The sequence below is a fragment of the Symphodus melops genome (assembly GCF_947650265.1).
Source record: "Symphodus melops genome assembly, chromosome: 22".
Lineage (NCBI taxonomy): Eukaryota > Metazoa > Chordata > Actinopteri > Labriformes > Labridae > Symphodus > Symphodus melops.
The window spans coordinates 17,876,196-17,902,589 of record NC_136712.1 but is presented as its reverse complement, the minus strand read 5'-3'; the positions used below and the strand labels follow the sequence as shown (position 1 = coordinate 17,902,589).

At 43.4% G+C, this 26,394-nt stretch overlaps 1 protein-coding gene across 1 annotated transcript in view; it reads right to left on the bottom strand.

Moving 5' to 3' along the window:
* nav3 (neuron navigator 3) overlaps window positions 1–26,394 on the bottom strand; it is a 391,548-nt gene that overhangs the window by 289,916 nt on the left and 75,238 nt on the right. Inside the window, exon 2 of the mRNA XM_079334642.1 lies at window positions 1,994–2,443. Coding sequence (XP_079190768.1) covers window positions 1,994–2,062 — 69 coding nt within the window. The 5' untranslated portion in view covers window positions 2,063–2,443. The remainder of the gene's footprint in view (window positions 1–1,993; window positions 2,444–26,394) is intronic.

The following is a 26,394-nucleotide window of genomic DNA, read 5'->3' as shown; positions in this document are numbered from 1 at the left end:
AGGAAAGAAGCCACGGGTCGGATTTGAACCTGGGGCCGCATGGATGACCACAGCCTCCACACGTGGGGCACACACAGAAACTGTCCAAACTACAAACAAATACACAGGAAATATTTTGGTTGTGAAATGTGGTCGATGTATTTGTGTCATTTAGAAAGTGTGAAGGAGTTCCCCTGCTTTTAAAATCAGAAACAAGATATAACCTCACACTGGCTGCCTGAAGGACTTCAGCTCTGTCACTGTGGTATTTTGAGATCGCTCGATTATTACCAAACTCTTATCAAAGTCTGACATCCTGTTGTTATGAACTGCCCTCTTGTCTTTAGAGTGGTCATATTGGAGAATATTCTTCCCTTCCTTCCTGTGCCTTTTCTGAAAGGGTACAAAATGTTGTTGCCTGGCAGCACAAGCAGCGACACGTCTCCGTGTGGATTTAAGAGGAAAGTAGGAGCACTCCCAGACGGCGCTCGGGTCCAAAAGGAGAAAAAAATAATAAAGCGCAATCATCTTTTTTTATGAGATCTTAATAGTGCTACAAATGTCAGCCCTGATGCATTACCGGGCGCTCGCTGCACTCAGATGTTCCCCGCGCTTCGCCTGGACAATCATTACGCTTATCAACAGCACTTCATTAGAGGAATCAGGTCAGACGCACAGAGAGAGAGAGAGAGAGAGAGAGAGAGAGAGAGTGTGTTTGGTTGCATCTGTGTCTCAGTCTGTGTTTGCATTATAATGGCTGTGTATGTCTCAGGCTGTGCAGGTGGCCATACAGGAACAGAAATAGTCCCTCTGTCTGTGTGTGTGTGTGTGTGTGTGTGTGTGTGGGGGGGGGTGTCTTGTTGTTCTGAGAACAAATGATGTGCATCCACAAGTCATATTTCACTAGATGCAGTGTTGCTTTATGCTTTATGCTAACTGATCTTCAGTCCCCATGAAAGCTGCCTTGAGCTGAAGAGATTGTGAGCAGATTTAAATTCACGGGTCTGCAAATATTCCAGACATTTCTGTGTCTCATAAAGATGCACAAGTTGCATTTACATCTCTCACATAGACAAAGGAGCTGCCTGTGTGTACATTGCATGAACACGTGTGTTTGTGTAGTGTAGACATTGTTCAGTTTCTGTGTCTCTGACTTTCAGTTAGTTAGTTCTGCTGTCCTTAAAGGCAAGGTGGGTAATTCTCAAACACTGGCATTATGTTCAAAGTAGCATCCTCTCCATTCTCTGAATTCACTCAGCCCCTCCCCTCTTTGACTCCTCCCACATCGGTCAAAGTTTACAAACTGCTACAGACGACACATTTTTCGTTTCTTTTTCAGAGCGGATGAGTTATTAATGTCTGTCAGGACCTAAAGACAATTTCAACCAAAATCTGAAAAAAGTGGATCTGGAGGGAATGACCTTCCCTGCCCTTTAAATCTGAGGTCATGCGGACAGATGAACTCCACCTGACGCCTGAAGTCTCACATTCAGCTGCTATCCTGCCATTTCCTCTCCTAACTTAGCGAGCTGTAGACTTAGTGCTTTACAGATAAACTCTTTGTCTCATTTCACAGGTCTTATTCTCCTCCTATTCCCAGAGTGCTTCAAATAAAAAGCATCTCAAACGGGGAGTAAATATGTATTCCTGAGGGGTTTGGAGGGGGGGGAGGGACACATGCCCACCGCCACACCACACGCGCCGAGATGAAAGGCTGGAGACGCTGAGGGGGTGCAGACACCCCACCTTTCCCCCCTCCTCTCCTCGTCTTTAGAAATAGCTATTAAGAGATATGGAGCACAGGAGCAACTGGGAATTCAGACAACAGCAGCAATTGGACCGACATGTTCTCCTTTTTGTAAAGAGAACAACAAACCAGGCGATAAACAAACTTTCATCCCTGGGCTTCCACGTTCAGTACATACAGCTTGAGAGCAGAAAAAAAAAAAAAGAAGCCTGATTGTTTTTGTGAACGCAGCACAAAGAAAAGCAACAAAATTAAACCTTTTCGTACCTTTTTTTGATCCTCGAGCTTTTGACTCGTCGACTTCTTGCCATGCTTGCTGGCCTCCGGTAAATCCATCCCTGGTCCAAATCAAAAATTACTCCACAGTAAAAAAATTAAAATCACGGGGAAAGGAGTTGAAGAGAATCCAGATCCAGGCTACAGTTTGCCGTCCAGGGCCTGTGTCCGGCTCACGCCTTCACCCGGACACAGGTGATCCATGATATCCAATCTGCACGTCTGATTTAAAGGACTGTCCTTCAGTGTTCACTTTGCTGCAAAGTTTTGGATCTACTGGACAGAAAAAGGCTACCCAGAGAGTGTCATCTTGAAGACGGGACCAACGAGAACACTGACGAGTACTTGCAGGTTGTGTAGTTCTACATCAAGATAATGGTTATGCTAGCTGCTTCCTCAGAGTGCAAGCCCTGGCTCCAGCAAGTAGTCTTCCTTCAGCATCTGGGAAAAGAAGATAAGACATGCTATGAATCAACGGCGCAAAAAGCCAAAAAAAAAAAAAAAAAAAGAAGAGGAGAAGCACAATTAATGCAGAAGCTCTCTGCCTCTTGAAAAAGTCAATATTCCCCTTGGTGCTGCACTGTACATATGTCGGGGGTATCTGCATATCAAAGTGAAGGTTGCCATGGTGCTCAGAGAGGGAGAGAAGAAGAACCTACAACTACACGCAGTTCGTTCTGAACTACTGTGATTGTTTCTGATTGTTGTCTCCGTTTTGCCGAAGGGAAGGATTGAGTCACGCTGAGGTCGGGTAAACTCGCACCCTGGGAAGAGTCCAGGCATGGAAAGATAACCACACGAGTGGCGGCTGGCCCTGCTGTGGACTTAACTCGGGTTCAACTTGTCTTTTTTGGTTTACTCAAATTCTGCCTGGCACAACATCTGCCTTTCAAAACGGGTGAGGCTAAACATTTACAGCACAACTTGTGAATGAAACCACCAACCCTCCAGGGTAGCTGCGAACCATGAAACAAAAGAAAGAACCCATTAGAGTGAAGTGTTTTCAGCACCGAGCGTCACCACTGTCAGCGCTCTCTGATCAAATGGTTTAACTTTTGGACACACACCGCCGTGCTCGTCAATGTCTCGTCTTCCTCACAGAGGGACGAGACTTCAGGTCCCTGCACTGTCAACGACGATGACAGAAAAAAACTCATCTGTCCGATGATATAACTCCAGCGATTACAGCTGCTGCAAATGCAAAATAAGATTGTTCTCCCGATTTAATTTTCTCTAAATAAAAGCAGATATTATAAACACAGCAAAAAGACACCTAACAGCCCCTGTGATGAGAGACAAGAGTGAATGCGCTCTAAAATGTTGAAGGCTCGTGTTTGTTAAGTTTCAAAGAATTCGATATTTGCATCATTATTCGTACTGAATCAAAGTTATACAGTATTTTGATCCTTCAAGGACTAAAAGCCTCGGTGCAGTTTAGGAGCAAACTAACTGGAAGCAGGGGAGACCCGGGTCTGACCCTGTTTAGAAGCTGCACCTGACGCTCGGCCCGGGCGGTCTGACTAAAAATGTTATAATGACAAAAATGTTCATATCGGACGATGTCGATTATTATCACCTTACAGTCAAATCATTATTTCTTCCAGACTTACGGCTCTGATTTGTGATTGTATTATTCTTTGTTGTCAGAGGTGAGAACTAAAACTTGAACAGAGGAACATTTCACGATCACAAGCGCTGTGCTGGAAAACTCTCAGAGAAGTTATATTGAGAGGACTGTCGCTGTCATTTTATCGCCCAGGCCTAGCTGCCACATTTGACCTTTGAACAGGAAGGTCCTTTACCTGCTTTTTATAAGGTGTCTTGAGACAACAATTGTGAATCGGTGCTATGCAAATAAAGAGTGATTGATTGATTGAACCAGGGCCACTAAGCGTTAAATCAACAGATATAAAATAAGAGATTGTTCAGTTGCAAGTACAAAAGAAATCATTCAAAATGATTTTTTTTTTTTTAACGATGGCATTAAATGTCTCACAGTAAATCTGCAACATGAAGAATCGATTTAATCTGTATTTTTCTCTGAGGCCAAAACACAAAGACATAACAATCACCCAACACCAGGACAAATACAGTCCCATGTATAGTTTCTCAACACACAATGAAACAAGATTGGACTGTCGCCAAAATCAATACTCTCTGCACTGCAATTCAGCCACTTTCCATCCACAGACGTTGGCTGATCACACCCTCCGATGATCCCTCAAGGTAATGCACTGTGGGAGAAGTCGTCAGAGGGAAACAGCCGGAAAACCCTCCCATGTGTAGTTCTTTCTTAGCACCTGTCAGGTCTTTGCCACTGAACATTTACCCAGTAACACTGCACACATGTCAGTTACTTAAGGCCAATCATGTCAAGTGCTTCCAACATATAGAAATGATTCTTTGGGGACATGATGAATCGAGCACTGGAGCCCGAGGAGATTCTCCACAGAACCATTGAGCGCTAGCTGCTAGCTATAAGCTGTGTGAAAAGCCCTCCTTTGAAAGTACCCAGTGGAAGCTTTCCATTACAATATATAGGAGCCTCAAACAGCAAGCAATGCACAGGGAATATTTGCAGCAATGTGTGATGAAGAAAATTACACCAGAGCTCTCCAAAGACCAGAAAAAAACACAGTCTAGGCAATAACACAACTTGCCAGAAATGCTAAACTTGCTAAAAGCACAGCTGTGTCGCTCCCAGGTTTCCCCTTTTCCCTCAGCAGCGGAATTAAACAAGGGCTTTTTTAACTCATGAATACTACATGAGTGCTAATTTCTTCTTGAATATTACAAAAGAAACAGTGGGACCTCTCGGGGAATAACATGGCACACTTTCTGTTTGCTGCACGGAGGAGGTTATCGCAGCTGGTGCTAGCTGTCAGGTAGCGAAATGATGGCCTCCAATGTAGGCCGCCGCAGTCAAAGGTCGTCTTCTGCCTGCTTTCTATGACAAGCAACAGAAGGTGCGAGGACCTTTTCTTTTCCTTTTTTTAGAAGAAGAAGAAACAAGGACAGACCGTCCAGAAAGGTCGAGGAGTCGCTGCACTGAAACTTGTCTGCTTGGAGAAAAGACACCGGACTGAATCTCAAAGAAACCAAATAAGTAAAAAGTACTTTGCACATCATGTTGTGAAACTATTGATTAAATGAAAGTAAAAAAGAAATATGAGAACAAAATGGTGATTAGCCATTTTCCTAAATGTCAAAAAAAATCTTCGACAAACTATGCAAAAAAAAACCCTGTTTTTCTCCTCTGCAGATGTTTTTGAAGCTGACATTGTGAGACTGAGACCTACTTAAAACAAATGTAATATTACCTGAACTGAAAAATGTCTTACAATAAAAAATTAAGCATTAACCAAAGTTTTTATGAAGAGAACTCACCGGTCTTCTCTTTTGAGACAACAACACAGCCAGCTCTCGCGAAGATGTTAAAGAGTGGGAGCAGAAACCAGCTCGTTAGGAACTCAACAGCTGAGAGTTTGACTTATCATCAACATCAAGTGGCTGCAGCTGAGTCAGTCCTTAACGAGTTAGCAGCTTGAAACACATTAACCAGGTAAATGTCCAGCAGATTTCAAACTATGAAAACATGTACATGTAAAAAACTACTTCATGTGTTTTCTCAGTTCAGCCAGTTACAGTTAAAGTTAGCATTAATAGAATGTGATGTTTACACAAATAAACTGAAGTTCTTACATTACCTAAAATATTGACAGCATTTTTCAAAGCCAGAGAAAAGCATCATTTTCAAGTTTACACAGGACGTGTCTTGACGGGGCAGCCGCCATGACAGACAGACTGTTTCTCGTTGCCGTGTCAACAGCAGACGTTACGTCAAAGACTGTGACGACATGAAGCAAGAATTACATCTGAAAGGATCGTCGGTAAATATTCTCTTTTGTTCTCAGGTCCGTACGCCCGTTCGTCTTTCACACATCAACGCAGAGTTTAGCGTCTTCCTTCTCTCAATCTTTACAGCTGGCATTAAAAATGTATTAAAGGACAAATACAAAGACTTACGATCACATTAAAAACCTACAAATGACTCCTAAAATGTTTTTTTTTTTTACATGCGAGTTAAAAGATGTTGCGGCTTGGTTTACTTTGATTTAAGATGGCAAATCATCTTTGAGCCCTAATTAGCTGTGGCTAATAGGGATTAACATACAGTTTATAAAACAAATGGCTTCATGATTATAGTTTGACTGTGTGATAATTATATGACGAGCTATAAGGGGAAACACAGCGGCAGCTTTTTTCCTTATGGCATTTATTCAGTCGGATAAAAAAAAGAGGTCTATGTCAACCTCCTGAGACGATCATAAACAGAATAAGACCAGTTGCTTTCAGCATATTTGGCAAACATGTTCTTGTATTTATAGTTTTACAGAATATTAATGAGTGCTTTAATCCCCCTCAGTTGTAAAAAAAATATTGGAAGCCAAATCTCCATATTTATGAGCAGCAGCAGCCGGCAGATTCATCACAGCCGGGTGTGTAACGCCGGTGATCCCACCTTCAATCTGTACAGCTGTTCGACATTCCCCTCCGCCCTGTGGCCTTTCCCCGGCACTTGGTATTCAACGGGTGTCTGTAACTCTCCAAGTGGTCAATAAAGTTTGATTCACGAGCCATGGGGCCATAACTACACAGTGCTGCTTTAATTCGAGGAGATGTAAATGATGGCCATAGATCCAGCCTGATTTCCTCCGGGAGAGAGGAGGAGGGTTGGGCTAGCATGTGTCGTAAATTATCTCCTCCAGAGGTCAAAGGTGAAACATAAAGAACGGCCCGCCATCCCATTAAAATACAATAATGTCCTAATGGCATTGAGTCAACATAAACCTGCGGTAAAATCACAGCCAATCAAAGCACACCTTTTATTTTCACTGTTAATGATTCACATCTTCAGAGACTATCGCCACAAAATATATCACAACTCGTTTTATTCCTCTTTACATTTAAGCACACACAGAGGTAAACAGACGCTTCATCCCTTCAAATCAAAAACAGAAAATATCAAAGCAGCTGTTTCTGTTTTGTGGACGTGACACTGAGCCGCTGTTCACTGTGCAGCGACGACAGGAGGGAAATAGACAAATGAGAATATTCTAGGCAATTAGGACATTTGTAATAACCTGGCCATACTTCACTTGGCACCCCAATGGGCCATTAATAATACTGATACATGTAATAAGTCCAACAGGGATCCCTCGTTACACATAATAGCATTGAGAGGGACTGGCCTCTTGGCAGTTACGGTGTAAAAACCTCAGCACGCTCTGAGACACACTTTCATAAATTACAAAAAAATGGACGCCAGGGTTTTACTCTCCTACAGGCTCATTTATTCACGTGGTAACGTCCTCCAAATCTGTTACATTTATTAGAATAATGAAACATGGGCAAAGCATGTTAGATCAGTTTAAATGGTAGTGCAGTGAAGCACTTAGAAGCCAAGAACACAGGAAGTACACTCACATTTAATGCACGGTCCAATAACTGCAAAGTTTTCATTTATCATCTCTAACACGTATTTAAATTACGGCCATATGGGATTACAAATAATCCAGATGCAACAGCATAAATAGGCTGGTAGGTATTTACCACAACATGCAGTAATACATAATTAAGCTCCAGAGTTCTTCTCTCCTACGAGCTCCAGATCAGGGCTTTTTTTCATCCTGATGATAACAACCCTGGTGGCTGAAGGTTGTGTCAGCTGATGGCGTTTGTCGAATGGGAGCACAAGCCGCCGTTACGTTGAACAACAGCTCCAAGAGTGGAAGTGACCTGTGAGGAAGGCGAGCCAGGATGAGAGCTGATTTGCATTGTGTCCACAAAGGGGCGGCGACAGCTCTCTCCACAACTGATATGTTAGCGTTACTTGTCATTTCTGTCACAACCGGGAGCGCTAAACAAACACACTTCTGATGAGCTGCTCAAAACACACAGTATCCCACCTCACCGCCAATCCAGGAGGTCTGTGTCCTTTAATGCTTGTCCAGGCGATCTTTAGCTTGTTAAGGTTTGTCATCGTGTCAGTTTGTCATCTGGTTTTTGCTCTTAAATTGCTGACACACACATAAACACTAAGAAACACAAACGCACGCACACACACACACACACACACACACACACAAACACACACACACACAGAGTCCCTCGTATTGCTGCCTGCCTGCAGCGCACACATCTCCCCTCTTTCCTGCTGCATTTTGACGGACCACGACGCACGGCGTGGGAGCTGATCATGGATGTTGAATGTCTGCCTGTTGACTGACGCGTGAGTTCCATCTCGTCTCACATCCGAAAACAAAACATTTCTGCTGAGGTGGCCAAGTGTTCTCGGCCTACAACACGGTGCACAGTCGAGTGTGCAACAGTTCTCTGCAACGACGCGTGACGTAATTATCATGCATCACAAAAAATCTATAATTCCCTGCCGACCCTTTTTATGATCGATCGTTTATTGTGTTCAAACGGTAATGATAGTACCTATTTATCCTGCGTTTATTACGTTTCACAAACAACTTCAATTGTGTTCTTTTTTAACCCTCATTAGACTTTTTTTGCAGGATTTATTGCTAATCTGGTTTCCAATTACCAATCTTGACTGACTCACTGACTGTCCTTTTATGGCACTTCGGCTGTTGATGTGTGTTTTGGTTTCTTGTGCTGAGCTGCACTTGATGCTTTTTTACACAGCTGAAGCTCCAAATGGAAAAAGTAAAGTTATTTAAAGTGCGAGACTACACAAATGAGTGAGAAGGCCCCACGGGACTCATCATTTCAGAATCTGTTCTTGATGTTGATTTTGATTTCAGACACAAAAGCTCAGTGCAAATCTACCACAGGTGTTGTTCGAGGTTCTTTCGGGTGTAATGATGCATCTGTTCGAGTGTTAAGGAGCACCGCTACATGCAGAACAACTTCAGCAAACAATAAACTGCTGAAGACCCTGCAGCTACAAAGCATAAGGACGGGTAAGGGTACACACACACACACACACACACACACACACACACGCGCGCGCGCGCGCTGAACATAAGCAACACCTTTGATCCCTCAACGGCCTCAAATCAGTGTTCATGGCGAGACTTGCAGATGGGAATTGAAACCATGAAGGCAGAGTTACAAGAGAGGAAAAAAACAAAAAGAGCTGGAGATGTAGGGAGTAACACAGACGAGGAAAAAAAACAGTGAAAGCCTGGGGAGTGTAAAAAAGAGAGGCGACAGCAGGCGAGGGACAAAAGCATCAGAAGAGGAAAGGCCTTATGATTGGCTGATATGGTTTAAACACATAAACAACAGAATATAATATCTTCAACATAAATCTGTGATTAGTGTTAAGCTGCAGGTAGCAGTATGTTTGAGTGCCGATGAAACAACAATCTGCATCAGGCGCGACCCTGGCTGTTTCCGTTGTCACGGTAACTGCACAGTGAAGGTGGCAGTGTGTGTTTGTGTGTCTGCAGCAGGTATCCAGACTCTCTTTAACGGAGGTAATCACAACAGTGAAGGTGAAGACTGACACGCGCTGCATCAGCTCATTATCAACAGGAACGCATGTCGCCGTGTCAATTTTAAGGCTGTTTGTTTCGTTCCACGCGGGCTCCCACGCCTGACGTTTCGCTGGCACCTCGCTGTTTATTGTTTCCGGAGACGAGGCGGTGTTTGCTGGGCGACGGCAGAGTGAATTCAGGAAGGATATCAGAGCCCTCGCAGCTTAAACACCACCTGCCCAGTAACCCAGCCTGCTTGAAAGGCAAATCTCTTTTTGGCAGCGAGATTCCTCAATCAAACCAAAAAGAAAATATTAAAGAGTTTCAAACAATGTGACCATGGAAGGAACATTTATCAGGACTTCTGCAGCTGTAGGGATTCTGCAAATCACCACATGATTACAGAAGAGCAAGCAGTGCCTACAGCTGGTGAGCAAAAGAGCCAAAACAGAAACCGAATTTTCCCTCTTTGTTTAAAATGTGTCGTTCTTAGTTGTTTGGTGAGATGGCGTGTTAGGAGTTCATGATGGACAAGTGTAACTGAAAAGAATCTCCTGAAGGTGTGCGAAATAAAACATAAGAACTTGTCTCATTCTTAGAAGGAGGAAGAGAACTGGGAGGCATCCTGATCAGATGCCCGGTCCGAGTCAACTACTTTATTAGGAAGGAGTCCTTGAGGATGACAGCTCGCTTTAGTGTCATCTGACAACATTAAAATAATAAGACAGCACTCTTGGACGAAAACTCTTGGCTAATACCGCTGCTCAATCTACGTTAGCCTTAGCACCTTGCTCTGTTGGATTTCTGTGAAGGAACAAATGTAATCTGCTGAACCTGTGCTGTCTCCCCTGTGTCTTTAGCCCACTCCCCTCTACTTCCTCTCTGCTCTCATTAATCACCTGCTCTCACCAATCCACTCCAGCCTCAAGAATTTGACATCAGTTTGGAGATAAATAATCCCTCTCCCTCCCTCTTATTGCCCTCCACAGGCAATCTGTCGCCCTCACTCTGTCAGCGTCTTCCTCTGTCTCTCTGAGGTACCTCCAGTCTCTCTCTCTCTCTCTCTCTCTCTCGCTCGCTCTCTGTTAGCTTTACGATGTCCCCACCCTCCCTCCCTCCCCGCGCTCCTCTGACAGGCAGGAGAAAACGGGGAGGAAAAAAAAAAAAGTCCCGCTCCGCCATTCATCTACATACAAACTGCATTACCACCCAATTACACTTAGATTACAGTAATGTGCTTTCAGCCAGCCAAGCCTCCACTGCATGCGCCAAAGCCTTCCTCAAACTGCCGGCAGTGCCTGTGTGGAGCATTATGGAGGCGCGTAATCTTGTGATATTGTGTTGGGATTAACATCAAATCTCATTATGGCTGTGCAAAATCACGGGGGAGGGAAGGATGGTGGCGGGAAGGTTGATACAATAGAGGGGGGGGGGGGTTTCAGCGCTACTTACTTAGGTTTGAGGCGAGATAAAGAGGAAGATTGAAGAGAGGGGTGAGATCAGGGCTGTGAAGTCTCAATTACACATGTTGGCATTTGGGAGGTTGATTCATCACACACAAGACTCTCTTGGCTAATTTGCCATGTGGGCTTGTTGAACACGCCCATGTGCACACGCAAAGGCGAGGTCACGGACGACCACGAGGCGCCAAACAGGAGTTAAAGGGGCAAAATGAGATGTGTTGCAGCACTGAGCAAAGAAATACGACTTAAATCAAAAAGCGAAATAAAAAAAATAAAAAACCCTTCACCTTCAGTTCTATGGCCTCGCCTTGTTTTTCCCTCTGCTGGATCCACCTCCCCCCCCCACCACCCACTCCCCACAGCCCGGCATGCTCGCGCTTCATAAACCTCTCTTTTATTACCAATAGATCTGTGAAGGTTGTAATTGCCTAAGTGATATACAGCGAGTACCACGAGCGGCTCAATTTTGCTCAGTTTAAAAAGCTGCCACACCAAAGTGGGGTGGGGGGGGAGGTGCCCCTCCTTGTTAAATAAAACAGACTGTCAGGCGAAACAACGAGCGCCAAAATCACATTTCGACACATGCGATCCAACTCCCAGAGGGGTGGATGTTTTATATGACTGAGGGGCTGCTATGCTCACAAAGTGCAGACACATGACGTGCTTCCCATTGGAAAGCTCCTAAACAAACACATTGAAATGCATGCACAAAAGAATGCACACACCCTTCCCCCCCCCCCCTCCCCCAGCGGTGCACCGTGCTGGGATATCGAGCCTCAGGAGCCTCACTAAATCACACTGAGGCCCCCCAGCAGAAATGAGGGATAACAGCACAGCAGCGTTACAACCATCGATTCACGAATGCATCATCTTTTAACACTCACAGCAGGGGGGGGGGGGGAGGGGGGGAGAGACTTCAACAGGGACTGGAGAAGGAGGGTTGGGGTTTGTTTGTGATTCAGGTTGGGGAATTTGGTTCTCGTATGGCAAACAAAATCCACAAACATCACCAGAGTTTTCACAGACGAGTCGGAAAAATGGAGAGATGGATATGAATAAATCAAAGAAACACAAATATGATTGTAGGGAAGAGGACTTCACCTCTCTGGCACACGCTCTGTTCATTCAGATGAACCAACGCCCCGAAAAATTCAGCAACCAGGAGGAAACAAGGATTGTTCCTGTCGGTAAATCCGTCACATGCTCTGAAGACGTGGAGAAGCCCCAGCAGGGAGCTAATAATAGACTCAGACAGAAAGCAGACAGTCGCTTCTGGTTAACAGCCCGGAGTGGATGTTCATCACAACCTGTGGGCTGTACACAAACATTAACACACATTATGAATGGGAAATGTCAGGATGTATTTACCATCCACTAACAACACTGGGTTTTGTGTTTATTGTTTTGTGTCTGGATTTATCTGTCAAAGAATGTTGTAAATGTTTTTTAGGGTGCTATATAAATAAAGTTATTATTATTGTTGTTATCATTATTAATATTATATCACATTTATCTTTCATTCACCATTTGGGGGCTTTGTCCGAATTTTAGAGAAAGTAACTGAAGAAACGTTACGCTTGTACCCGGCTTATCAACATGAAGAATTTGATGTTTTTCATGAGTCATGCCATGCCGATACATTTCCATCTGTGTGACAGAAACACACACATGCAAATGACTGAACGACAGGTTGTCAGCACAATGCAGCTTGAATTGAAAACAACAAAAACAACAAGACCATATATGGGCGTGTCAAACCTGAGAAAGTATATATGAAAATAAGTGCAGAAGCTCCAGAACAGACAAAGGCACGATCAGCACCTTGGAGAGTGCCACTGCACACACCTGGGACGAAAGCACTCAACCTTTACGGTGACTGATAACTTCACTGTTTGACTGTTTAGTGTTTGATTTAACCCACTGACTCTGCAGATATCAGTGAGCATGAGGCACATGAAGGACGGAGCGCTGAAACATGTCCACCTGTGCTAGTGAGACCTGGGTGTGTTGCTTAAAGCCGCAGAACAGAAAATGAAGGCCTTTAAAAAAAATGCAAAGGATGGTTGGTACCTTCTGCTCAACCCTGACGGTATGAAGATTTTTTGTATAACAGGGACAGAAACACACTTCTCGGAGGCAGTGGGGAGGGCGTGCCAATGCATCACAAGAGAGTTTAAAGACAAAGTTTCTGTGAGAGAGAATTCTGTGCTCTGCAACTAAATACAGGAGCTGCATGAAGAGCTCAAGGATTATGAAGGTGTGTCGGTCAGATCCAAAGCACATCATGTAGAGACCAGGAATTCATCCACCGGCTGTCCTGAGTCAAAAGACTGCAGGACAGAAGTCGATTTCATGAGACTTTAAGATCTCCCCTTCAGCCCCGACTTTCCCCTGATCCCCTCACAGATTACTTTACTCCAGGATGCTCCAGTTTGGTTCCCAAAATTTGATTCCATTGGCAAATGTATTGTTATGATGTATAGTCCTATTGATACACTAAACAACATCAATTCAGTTTGAATGTTTCCATCTGTTTATTTCTCATGTATTTGTTGCCTTCTCTTCGTTCTTCTTCGTCAATGGCGTTTTGGCTCCAAATCAGTCGTCCTAAAGTGAGGGATACTGGGGTAACTGGTTGTACTGGTTCTATGTTCTATGTTCTTGTGCAGTGAAGGAGGAAACAAGTCTTCAAACAACAGACGGGCATCAAGACTTCACAAACATCTGAGCTCAATGTGAAGCGCTGATGTCAATATCGAGCGCTTAAAGCGGAAAGAAAAGCCGCTCTTGATTCCTTCACGTCGGTGGAAAATCAGGTGAAGACGACTTCAAGTCAAGGCTGTAACAGCCTGCAGCGAGAAAGAAAGCCAAGGGAAACTAAACCTCCAGCCAGTGAAGTGCTACACTTGTGAAGAAGACTAAGGAACTCTGAAATCGATATTGCCCAGAATTTTTTATTTTTTTTGAACAATGCAGTTTGACAACAGAGACCAAAGCCAACACAACCTTGATTTACAACAGCATGTCGAAGAGCTCAGTGAAACTCTTAAAGATGGAGGAAAGATTACAAACTTTAGACCAAGAGTCCAAGAAGAATACAGAGCTGTGAAAACTTCTCTCCATAAATATTACAACATGAAATCACTGACAGCCGCTCGTTGTGCTGAGAGGACTCTCATGCAGGAGTTTGAAGATTCTCACAGCAAGCTGAAAATGGCAGCTAACGGAAGTTATTTACACAATACGGCACAACATTTGTAGTAAGAGGCAAAATGTGCCGTGCTCATCAAACAGGGAAAATGATTTCAAGGTTGCTTCAGAAAAAGACAGCAGTGGGTCAGTCGACTCCTGAAAACGAGACGAGACCAAGAAGAGCTTCACCTGTTGATGAAGCAGCTGTGGATGTGCCAAATCTCAAAGTGTACTGTATTTACACTTGTTCCTTTTCAACAGATTTCAAGGAATAGCGGTCTCTAACCAGCTGTGTAAAGAGGCTAAATACGCCTGTAAAGCAAAAGAGTAATTGTTACCAGCTCAGCAGGTGTATCACACGGTTGGACCTGAGGTGTTTAAATGATACAGTTAACTGAAAGGACAGAAACCTCCATGTACAGTTAACTTTGTTGTTTTTGTTCAGCCCCACAGCAATTCAAACTTTAAGTCTCATTCAGTCCAGTTCCTAGCCTGTCTGTGCACGTGTATAATCTAGACTCCAACAGGAAGTCCAGGATCCGGTCCTGTTCGTCCCCCACTGTGCACAATCACGTTTGGAGGGAGGGGTGAGGCGTGGTGATGGAAGGAGATGCAGGAGAAGACCCTTCAAGTCTCCAGTTTTCCATTATCTGGTCTGTGATGTACTGCTCTACCACGTTCAGGCTCTTTCACACTCTCTCTCTCTCTCACACACACACACACACACACACACACACACACACACACACACACACACACACACACACACACACACACACACACACACACACACACACACACACACACACACACACACACACACACACACACACACACACACAGATGGGGAAGCAGTTTCCTGGTCTCCTCCAAACACCCTCCCCCATCCCACTGCCTCTTCAGCCTCCTCCTTTTTCACACAGCTCACACCCTCCGTCAGTCACCATCCATCACATAGGACCTCCACAGATGGGCCTTCAAAAAACACACACCACACTCACTCTCACTGCAAACACACACACACACACACACAGGCTTTGGGCTATCTCACTCACACAGTTTAACTCAGACACATTTCCACCCCAGACTGGTGAACACGCCGCCCTTCAAACACTGAGCGAAGTCAGATCTACCTGAGAGACGGAGCCACGTGCTGGTGCTGCCAAAACAAAGCGACATACAGGACAAGACATGTGGGGGAATGTGGGACATGACCACCGCCCGTTCATTTCTGCGTCCGCCAATTTCCCCACCATTCTGACAGAAACACAGCAGAACATCCAGGATCAGTTTAATTAAAGGGTCCAAAACAGACGAGTCTGAAAAGTGAAGTACAAACGAAGCACATCAAGCACCTCCTTTTACAGACATGCATATCAACAAGTTAGCAGCAACAGCATGAGAAACACAAGCAGGGCTCACCTAAAATGTCCTGCAAGTTTAAAGAAGGATCCTACTCAAATACATATTCCAATTCTGGGTCCAGCTTTTAAAACGTCGTGAATTTGACTCATCCGGCGCTCCTACATCTCACATCCAAACAAGCTTCTAGCCGGAAGAAAAGAAAATCCCGAAGAGAGAATCCAACAGCACCTTGCCTGAGGAAAGCCTCCTCCAGTGTCTGTGTATAAGAGAGAGAGAGAGAGAGAGAGGGTGCAGCAACAGTAGTAGTAGTAGTAGTCGCAGCCGTAGTAGAAAGAGGTGGGATAGATGGAGGAAGTGGGAGGGGAGAGGAGGGGGCTTCTGGTGGCTCACATCATGAGAGAAGTCGTAATCTGCGCATCGGCGAAGCTCTCAGCGAGGGAATCGAGCCACCAGAGAAGAAGATGAGAAAGAAGAAGGAAAGGAGGAGGAGGAGAGAGAGGCATGAAGGCAGGCAGTGGTGAATGAGGGGAGGATGCAAGCTCCCACCCCTCACTCTGCTGAGTCTCTCTCTCTCTCTCTCTCTCCTCCACACACACAAACACACACACACACACACACACACACACACACGCACACACTCCTACCCCCCGCCCTGCTACAGATTGCATTGCACTGATGAAATTTTAATGGTTCTTTTAGGAAGAATAATGAACATGCTCGTCCCTGGAGTTGTGTGTGTGTGTGTGTGTGTGTGTGTGTGTGTGTGTGTGTGTGTGTGTGTGTGTGTGTGTGTGTGTGTGTGTGTGTGTGTGTGTGCAGAGGTGGGGTTCTACACTGCACACACCTATAGAGGCATGCAGCAAACATGCACATGTATGTGCATACACTGCCTCCAATTGTGTCTTTCTCTCTTTTACACACATTCAACAGAGCATCCTCCCACACACACACACACACACACACACACACACACACACACTGCCATTCTGCACAGATCCACTCACGCACTCCGTCTTTTTCTTCATCTGCACACCACATACAGACACACACACGCAGACATACACATGCCAGGCAGGCTTACACTCAACATCAAACATTGCTACACACACACACACACACACACACACACACACACACACACACACACACACACACACACACACACACACACACACACACACACACACACACACACACACACACACACACACACACACACACACACACACACACACACTTTCGTCAAACAGTGAAGATGGGAAGGGGGAGCAAGCAGAGATCCAACCCGTACTTAAAATGCTCTCTTGGTGCACACAAGCATCCACACACTCAACTCACAAACAGACACACAGACAGCAGCGTGCACATGAGCACACTCCCCAATGAAGTGGAACAAAGAGCGCTGAGGCACATGTGGAGGCACCAGTAGGAACACCATGATGGGAGGAGTGGATTGAAGTGTGGCAGAATACACACTCCTGTCTTCAAAGAAGCGTCGGTCTACGGCAGTGGAGTGGAGTCTGGGTTAATAAATATGTGAAAGCAATTGAAGTGAATTGTCAATCACTGCTAATTACACTTTTCACTACTTTTATTGCATTTTAAGTTGCTGCCGAATGAAATAAAGCCAACATAATAGGAGTGCCAAATTGAATTGTTGCCAACTTCTTTCTAAATGGGCCACCATAAAGCAAACAGTTCATTAAGCCACCTTATTTAAAGGAACCCTTTTGAGTGATGGTTCCACATACTGATCTGTAAATGTACTGTATCTGTGCTCTGCTATAAAACTGTTTCCAACTCTTCACGTCAACATTTTACTATCAAATACAAATCGTCTTTTTTTTTTTTTTTTTTTTTTTTTTAAGAAAATGGCACCAATTCGAGTGGAGAATGTCCAGTAAGAGAAAATCTGTGACAATTATATAAAACAGGGAGAAGAAAGGGTCAAATGTATAGAAATTTGCGCACACAAAAAAACAGTTGGCCATCGTACGCTTGAAAACATTTAAACACAGCAGTGACGTCTGTAATGACGAAGGCTGCATGTTCTGGTTCTTGAAGAGAAATGCATGAATGCAGCAGCATCGTGTTGTTACACTATGATTTTTTTTGTTGTTGTTTTTGATCTTCCTTCTGTTGCATGAGTCACTGCTGGAAACCTTTTAATGATGGCTCATGTGTATGTATTTTCATTCATGAGCTGCTGTGCATCAACCTTTTTGGTTGACTATGGGCATTTGAAGGGCTGTACTTGGTTTCATTAATGTGTTTTTTTTCTCCGTACGCCATTTATTGTTTTTTGACGTACATATATTTTCAGGATTCTACGCACTGTTTTCATAAATGAGACCAGAGCAGAATATTTTCTTATTAGAAACAACAATATAAAGAAAGAATGGTGGAAGCAAAAACATTTTACCACTTAGACACCACCAACTTCAAGCAATGCAATATTAACTATTAGTGTCAGTAACCAATTGTGTATTTTGTTAAACTTCAGATTCAATATCACACCAGTCAATCCAGTTAAATATGGGAACACAATGTTCTTCATCCGACGCCTGAATGATCTGAACATTCTGATTTCAGAAGCAGCGCAAGGTCACATCTTATATCCGATCTCTCGAGCAACAACGCTGTGTCCAAGAACCTTGGACATATAACAGGATGAAGAGTCACGCACGAGAGGACGATTAATGGGCTGAAGGTTGATGAACTTACATCAAACAGTGATTCCTCTGGCTCCTTCACTCTTCCTCCACTGACCACACGTCAGTATTCATCGCAGCAGGCAGCTGGGAAGCTAAAAAGATCTGAAGACGGGAGACAAAAAGGGATTTGTTAAAATCTAAGCTGGGTAAAAGCTTTTTTTTTAAAAATGGATAATCACGTTAGTTTTGCAACGTTTAAGTATCTGAATCTAGAGAGAAGTGATTTTAAAAACAGGGTGTCTGCGAGGGGACAGTGGTTTAAATTCTCCATACTTCGACAGCTTAAGTTTTCTTCACACGGCAGATCCTCCAAGAGATTTGTTCAGCTACTTCTGTCCACTTTTATGCCTCCTGCAGCTCACAGCGGTCCCTAAAATAATCCCACCGGCATTGTAACACTGTGTGACCAAAAGTTTACCCGATTCAGCAGGCCATGAAAGAAACTTTAAACACGGAAAACCAGCTCTCTGCAAAGTTTCCCTGATCTATTAAAAAACTCAATAAACTCTGATTCAACCCTCTTTCGGCTGTGGAAATTGTTGTCATCGCTCATATTCCCCAGCAAGGTGCAGCATTCCCGGAAAAAAAAAATAAAAATCAATTCCCCATGAGGACTGTACACCTTTATCCCACCAAAACAGCTGTGGAAAAACAGGTAGAATCATAATTTAAATCACTGCTTCTAGGGCCAATTTTATTGAATTCCCATGAGTCCAAGGTTAAGTTTACACACAGAGTCAAGGAGACAAACTGTTCAAAATGAGCCTCTTGGTCTCCCAGACACGAAGAGACACTTTAGAGTTGTCTTCTGCAACAACACAACACTTGAAAATCCAGGAGAAAACAAGTCAGTGGAGTCTTTATAAGGAGGCTGTTTGAGGTCTGTCAATAATGAGAGGAATACCATGGAGGGGAAAAAGCTTGAAAGACACTTAAGAGCCAAGCAGGGGGTTGATGGGAACAGTCCTGATGTGCGACATACAAGTTTCCTCCTTCCTGGGATACAAAAACAACAACTAACAAGGTTAAAGCTGTCTGGAGACGAAAGGCGCCGCACTGGAGGAGTTTCCTGCAAAGATTTACTGTAAAACAAAAGATAAAGTAGACCATCTCCAGACAATACTAGACAGCTCAGTATTACAAAAACAACAGGAGACATTAAGTGTTGTAGGTAAGTTAAGCAGTGGTGGAATGGGAACATTCATGATGCACTGTCTGACATGTGAGCACTCGTGTTCCTCCTGGGATGGGAAACGGAAAAAAAAAACTGCCTTTAAAAGTCGAAGGCAGTCGGGAGAAAAAGACGCAGCACATTCAGGTTACAAACAAAAAGGTAAAACCCTCCTTGGCGGATGATCTGCTCAGGAATTTATGAGTTAGTTGTCACTGAGTAAAGAGGCAGTTAAGTGTGTGAAAATCATCATGCAACACAGGAAGTTCATGCATTCGAAAAAAGCTACCAGCCACAACACAAACAGTAAACTCAACCTTACCTCCCTCATGAATAATACGTCACTCATACTGAAACAATGAGCTTTTTAAGAAGGTAAGCAACGTGTTTAAAGTGATTGGGCCAGCTGTGGCTCAGTGGTGGAGTTCGTCGATCTACAGCTCCCGCAGCTACATGTCTGATGTTTCCTTGAGTAAGACTTAACCACAGTAAGCAGCAGGGTACGCTCCCGCTGCTTGGTCGGTTGTGTATGAATTTGTATTGATGGGATTAGTTAATACTAAGTGGCAAACTCTGATCTTGAAAAATGAAGCCAATGAAGTAGTACAACATCCTGCAATTCTGAGTGTCTGCTTTCAGCTGGCTCAGAAACATCTGAAGTCACATGCAAAGGCATCACATGCAAAAAAAAGGCAGTATTTATAGCAGATATTAACCATTACCATTTACCATGGGTGCGCTTTGGAAAAGGATGGCAGGGCAGCATGCATGTTTGAGTCAATGGGCTCTAAAATGCAAAAACAAATGTCTGGTTGTTCAAATATTCAACTCCTGACAGCAAAGCTACCAGGACTCAACATCCCAGCGCTCAACATCCCTGATGGACCCTGTTTGATTGGTGCGAAAGGAGCCAAATCCAATTAACAGGATGTTGCTAGAAGTGACCTTTTCCATCATTATTGCTGTTGGCTTTCTGGTTTAGTGGCCATGATGGAGGGCATTTGATGACAATGCCAAATTGAAAGCAGCTACGGGTGAGCTGAAGTGTGTGTTCACAGATAAGGGTTTCCATAGTGAAGAGAAATATGTGGAGCTGTTTAATGACATTAGCAGCAGAGCACTTCTCACTTGGTTGGTCCCTCTCTCTCTCTCTCTCTCTCTCTCTCTCTCGATGCCCAGGTGCAGGAGGGTTTTTATACCACCACGTTTATGAGGGATCGTAATGGGTGGGTGCAGCTCAAAACAAACCGGAGGCCAATTAAATGTAAGGGCTTCCCGGGCGAGGCGCCAATAAGAGGGCCAACTGCTCGTTTTATATACGGCTCTCAGAGGAGGTTTTTCATGTGTGCAAACAAGACTAATATTTAGATTTTGTTCAAAAGGTTTTTAGTTATTGCTTTGGCCTGTTGATGGCACATTATGTAAAGTGACGAGGTTACGCAAGTCATTACAACTCATCCGACAAGAACAAATTCTGGCAAAAAGTTATGCTGGTGAAAATATTTAAACATATAGAAATCACAAACTACACATATCAGGTTACACATATTTAGCTCCTTTAGTGCAGAGTGTCAAAACCGAGGGATCCCGAGTGTAGTTATACTTCATATTTGGTACTGCATACCGTATTCAAGATGCAACAATGGAGTCAAACCTGTGTTCTAATCTGCTCACTGCAAATGACAATTTATCCAACATGCAAGATCTAAAAAAGCAGAACCAAAGCGCCGGTAGTGCAGTGACAGAGCACACGTCACCATGCATTGAGGTTTCAGTCCTCATGCTGACGACCCGGGTTCGCCTCCCGCCTGTGGACCGTTTCCCGCATGTCGATCCCCCCCTCTCTCTCCCCGATTTCTGACACGATCCACTTTCTCTCTGTCTCCCCAATAAAGGATAAAAAAGCCTAAAATAAATCTTTAAAATGCAGAAAATTCCATCACTCACACAGTTTGTACCAAATCAAAGTTACATGTAAAGTATTTATCGTTCAGCTGTTTTCACAATGCACTCCTGGAAATATCTAGAAGATCCTGAAATCTAGCGGAGTCACTTGTTCACACGTCTTTGAGAGTCTAGAAAAACACAGAAATACAACATGGAGAAGCAACACAATCCAATCCAGAGAAGTTTTCAGACTAACTAAAAGCAAAAGTTGTTTTTCATGTCTGCTGAATGTGTGGAAAATACAAAAGCATAATATTAATAAAATTGTTTGCAGCACAATGCTGTGTACGGTAAAACTTCAACATATACCCGGGCCTTTATTCAAATCAGCTGCTGCTTTAATCGGGACAGGTATCAAACGTGCAGTCACAACAGGCTAATAAAGGGGGCTGTTTGTATTTACTGTTCATCTGCTCTTAAGCTGCCAAAAATAGTGTGAAAGTGAATTTCACATGGCATTCATTCGCAAAGTCTCATGGAAAAGCCGCTGAGATGTATGTTTGACACTGAGGCCCGTCATCTCCACGGAGAGGGGATGTTCAAGAACTTGCCAAAAAGCTATACTTTTCTCTTACGAAAGCTTGGAGCAAAGTGGTGATTTGTCGTGTCAAGTTTTGTGGACAAAAACGCTACATACTTTACTCACAAAATCTGAACAGACCAAGAATTTGAAAAAAAAAAAAAAAACAACCTGAAATTCTGTTTTCCTCATATGAAGCTTTACTCAGAGGGAGAGGTGCTACAGTAGTAAAGCAATGAAGCCTCATTTGGCTCTGGCATTAAACAGATCATAACTCCCGGCAATTTAACACATCTTTCCAGATAAACAGTACAGTATACTGCCTGGAAAACGACAAGCACTGGCGTCCTCACAGATTTCTATTAACACTCATTCAGATGGAAAAGCTGCTGAGGACAGATTTCATCCTCCAACAATCACCAGGTTAACGTCAGTATTAGATTTCAGAGATAAAAAAGATGCTATGCAGACGTGAATTTATGTGCCAGTGGGTGTACTTGTTTTCATTTAGTATTCAAAACACGTCACACACACACCCCGGGCTTGTCACGGGGATCTCCGAGGAGTGCGACCGAAACTGGAGCGACTTGAGAGATGACAACAGACTCCTTTGAAAGGAAGGTTTTTATCCATTCAAGCTGTCGTGAAATCACACCCATAATTATATTCACAACAAGGCGTTTTAAGGGAGACAATATGCACATTGTTTTACATTTACATGTTGTTCTTGATCAAAGTCCGTGTCAACAACGACGATAAACTTTGAACATTTTTAATGTGGCGTTGAAGAAAATCTACAATGAAAGATTTCCAACAAATAATTCCTTTTGATTTGAACACGCCGTTCGGCAGACTTACCCTGCAATTACTCCAACATACGTTAACATCATGAGCTGAAGCTTTGCCCACCTTGTTACACTATTGGTTGGTTTTAAAGGGATACTTCACCCATTTACATGAAGCTGTGTATCATTAGAAACATGGTAGTAGTGTTGAATGGTCGTGAATCCAGCCCTCATTTTGCCCTGAGACGAGAAAAATATGTTTTTCTTTGCCTGGAAGTTTTCTTCATGTGATGCAATATGACGCTTTTTGCATCACATGAAGAAAACTTTCAAGCAAAGAAAAACACATGAAGCTGTGTTTCTAATGATACACAGCTTCATGTAAATGGGTGAAGTATCCCTTTAAGCTGGGTCAACTCGAAGGGAAACACGTTAGCTTACAGGCAGCAACAGCTCAGCTCACAGCCTCTGATACCTGACTAAGTGATTTAGTAAAACCCAGACTTGCAGGTTGAATCTGCTTCATTCAGTGTTTTCCCTGGATGGTTTAATAAGTGGGTTTAAATGACACTGAAGAAACCCCAGCCATAAAACAGAGCTGACATTATTATCAGCAGCTCAGCGAGCAGCCCATCAGAGAGAACATGAAAGTGCATTACTAAATGTTCAACCAGTAGAAATGACTTTAAAAACACCAGTAATAATCAACTGAGGAATTCAAACCTTACAACTGAGTGTATGTAATGGCAGCTCAGTTGGAGAAACATTGCTTTTGTATCTTCATTGTTTTACACTGATATTTTTACCTCAAACTATAATATGCAAGATATCCATTAAACTTGATTGGAAACTTGAGCATGTTTATCAATATTGATGTTAACATCTTGTGTCTTGAGGCTTTTGTCAGATGCATGCCTTGCTTGCCAACAGGCAAGGCATGCAACTGCTTGGGGCCCCAGACAAGTAGGGGGCCCAATGTATGCAAACTAAATCAGCAACACATAATGTGACAATTTTGACAGTAGGGAGCCTCCCCAAGGTGGCCCCATTTGACAGCATCCAGTCTCATTGCCCCACTGAGCGATGGTTGGAGGGCCTCCCAATTAATTTAGCCTTGGGCCCCAACAGACTCTCATTTAGCATAATCATTTTAAATACCATAAATGTCGATATCGAGTAATTTCTACAGAATGACCTTCATTTTATATTCCCAGTCCTAGTTGCCTCTTCACATACCCTCAACAAGCTTGTTATCTGATGCTGTCCGTTCTTCATCTGACTCATCGCGACGGTCTACTGGGAGCATTATCTGTAGAACAAGCAGCAACAGAGACAGTCATCACCTGCTGCTGTTGTCCATTCATCCTTTTTGAACGAGAACATGACGGTGACATGACTAACCTCTTCTGTTGTTAATTAACCACCATTACCATGCTTCACCCGGGCGCCAGCTGTTTCTGGGCAAGCATGAACATCCAGGAAAGCTCTCTGGGGGGAGTGGAGCTGAGAGTGACAGATGTCTCAACATCCGGGCTGGATGAGTGGATTGCCTCACTGCCATAGAAAACCCCCTTCTTTTTCAATTGATGGATGGATTTTTTTAATGAATTAGTTGCAAACATTTATTTATAATCTAATCTTGTTGTATGTATGTGAATCTTCAATTCATTTTCTTTATTGTTACATATGATTCCCGACAGCTCTGTTGCCTTAATGAAGACATGCTGCAGACAGGTGGAATGGCGTGATTACCAAGCGCATTAATAACCCCATCATGTAGAGATGGCTTGCATGATGAAGGCCAGCCACCCTGCTAATGGGCAGGCAGGAGTAGCAACCTGAAGGGGAGAGATTGACGGCTGAGCTCAAACCACCCTAACAACCCCCACATCCAACCCCTGCCCTCCATCAGCGCTCCCTGCCTCCCCGTTTCATTGTTACATCTCATTTTCTACCGATCCATCTCGATGACATTGGTGCGCATACGCTCAGGTTGAGGTCAGGTGGCGTATGGAGGAATTAGCGCTCCGAGGACGATGGATTATTCCTCTTGGCATCAACAGAATGGAGGGCAGCAGGTCTGTTAGCAGGGTACTGATTTATATGACGAGAGGCCCTATCGAATGAGTTGTGGAGGTTGGTTTGTTTAATTGGTAATCCAACATTAGACCATTTGTTTTCAGCATCTCTCGGACGAGGACAGGCTCTGTTCTGTTGGTTGGTCTTTCTGCTGCGTCGCTCCAAACTGAAAGTATCTCAAAAACGGTGGTAAGGATTGTGTTTATATCTTGTAGAGACATTAATTGCTCATTCCATCCAAACAGGAAATTCTGAAAACATCAACTTAATGAAATGGCATAAATAGCAGCAAAGACATTAATGGATCCGTGACACCATATCCTAATGACTTTGTTGATGCCCGAACTTCCTTCTTGTGCTGCAACATTGAATTGAAATTCTTTTTCTTGAGTGAATTATCTTGAACAACAGTGCAGTGCTTCCAATTCAAAGACTTTACTTTGGCTGGCTCTTCATCCTCAATCTCTCCTGATCTACTTCTCATCTACTTCTTTGTTCACTAAAGATGTGTGCTAACATGGGTTGTCAAGACAACAGACCCGGGTATTTCCAATTCAATGCCAGTGCAACATACGTAGACGTCCCCAAGAATGAGTTATTTCTTGATTTTTAGTTTCCAAAATTGGGAAGCAACCTCCTGCACACTGTATCTAAATTGCACAAATATGTTGCCAGTGTTTTTTGCTTAAGGTTAAACAGTGCCCTCTTTCTTTGGATTGCAGCAGCTTTTGGTTAAACATATGGCAGACGAGCTGTAGTTGTTCCAAAGCTTTGACACTCTTATCATGATCATTAAAATCTCACAGAATTTTAGTTTTTCATCACTTGGTTATGAAAAGCGTCCAGGTATTTCATTCATGCAAAGTAACACAGATGGAAAAAAACATTATGGTATAATGTCGCTTCTTGACAACAGTTCAGAAAGTCCAAAACGTTGTGATTTTTTTCAGATAAATTGGTGATGTCAAGCATGAGTAGTGTGCAGGATGTTCTCTTTTTTAATGTGATAGATTGATGTCAAACTAGTTAGATGTGTGAACACTTTCACTCCTTTAAAATGGTCCTTGTTGAAACGCTTTGTTTGCAGTGCAAGAGGTGCCTGGTTCTGTTGCAAGTGTAAAAGTTTTATACGTGCACCCGCTCTGTTACAACACTCACATTATGACTATTTAATCTCCAGACATCATACATCCAGAGCTGCCTGGATAACAGCAGAAAACTCCATGTTTTAGGCTCCAAATGATTTGACAGCGAGTTGTTAAGAGTGTACTTTTATTCATTGTGAAGTTTGATCTTGATTAACTCTCCTGAGTATCATCCATATTCAATCTCATCACGCCTCAATACGCAGCAACATCACCTGCCCTCAGAGATCTCGTTTGAGGTTATCAGACTATCAGGGTGGATTTTTATCCAAAGTAAAGTTCAGTATATGTAATTAAAAAAAGGGAACAGCCTGATCTGTGCAATAATAAAGGGGCCTTGATACAGATTGACACCTGTACCTGGCTGCCAAGCAACAGCCCAGAGGATTCTACTGGCTGTGATTGGATGCAGTGTAAGCCAGAGATGCTTGGTGACAGAACTGAAAACGTTTCTTTCACAACCCTTTTTTTTTTTTTTACGATACAACAAAAGCGTTAAA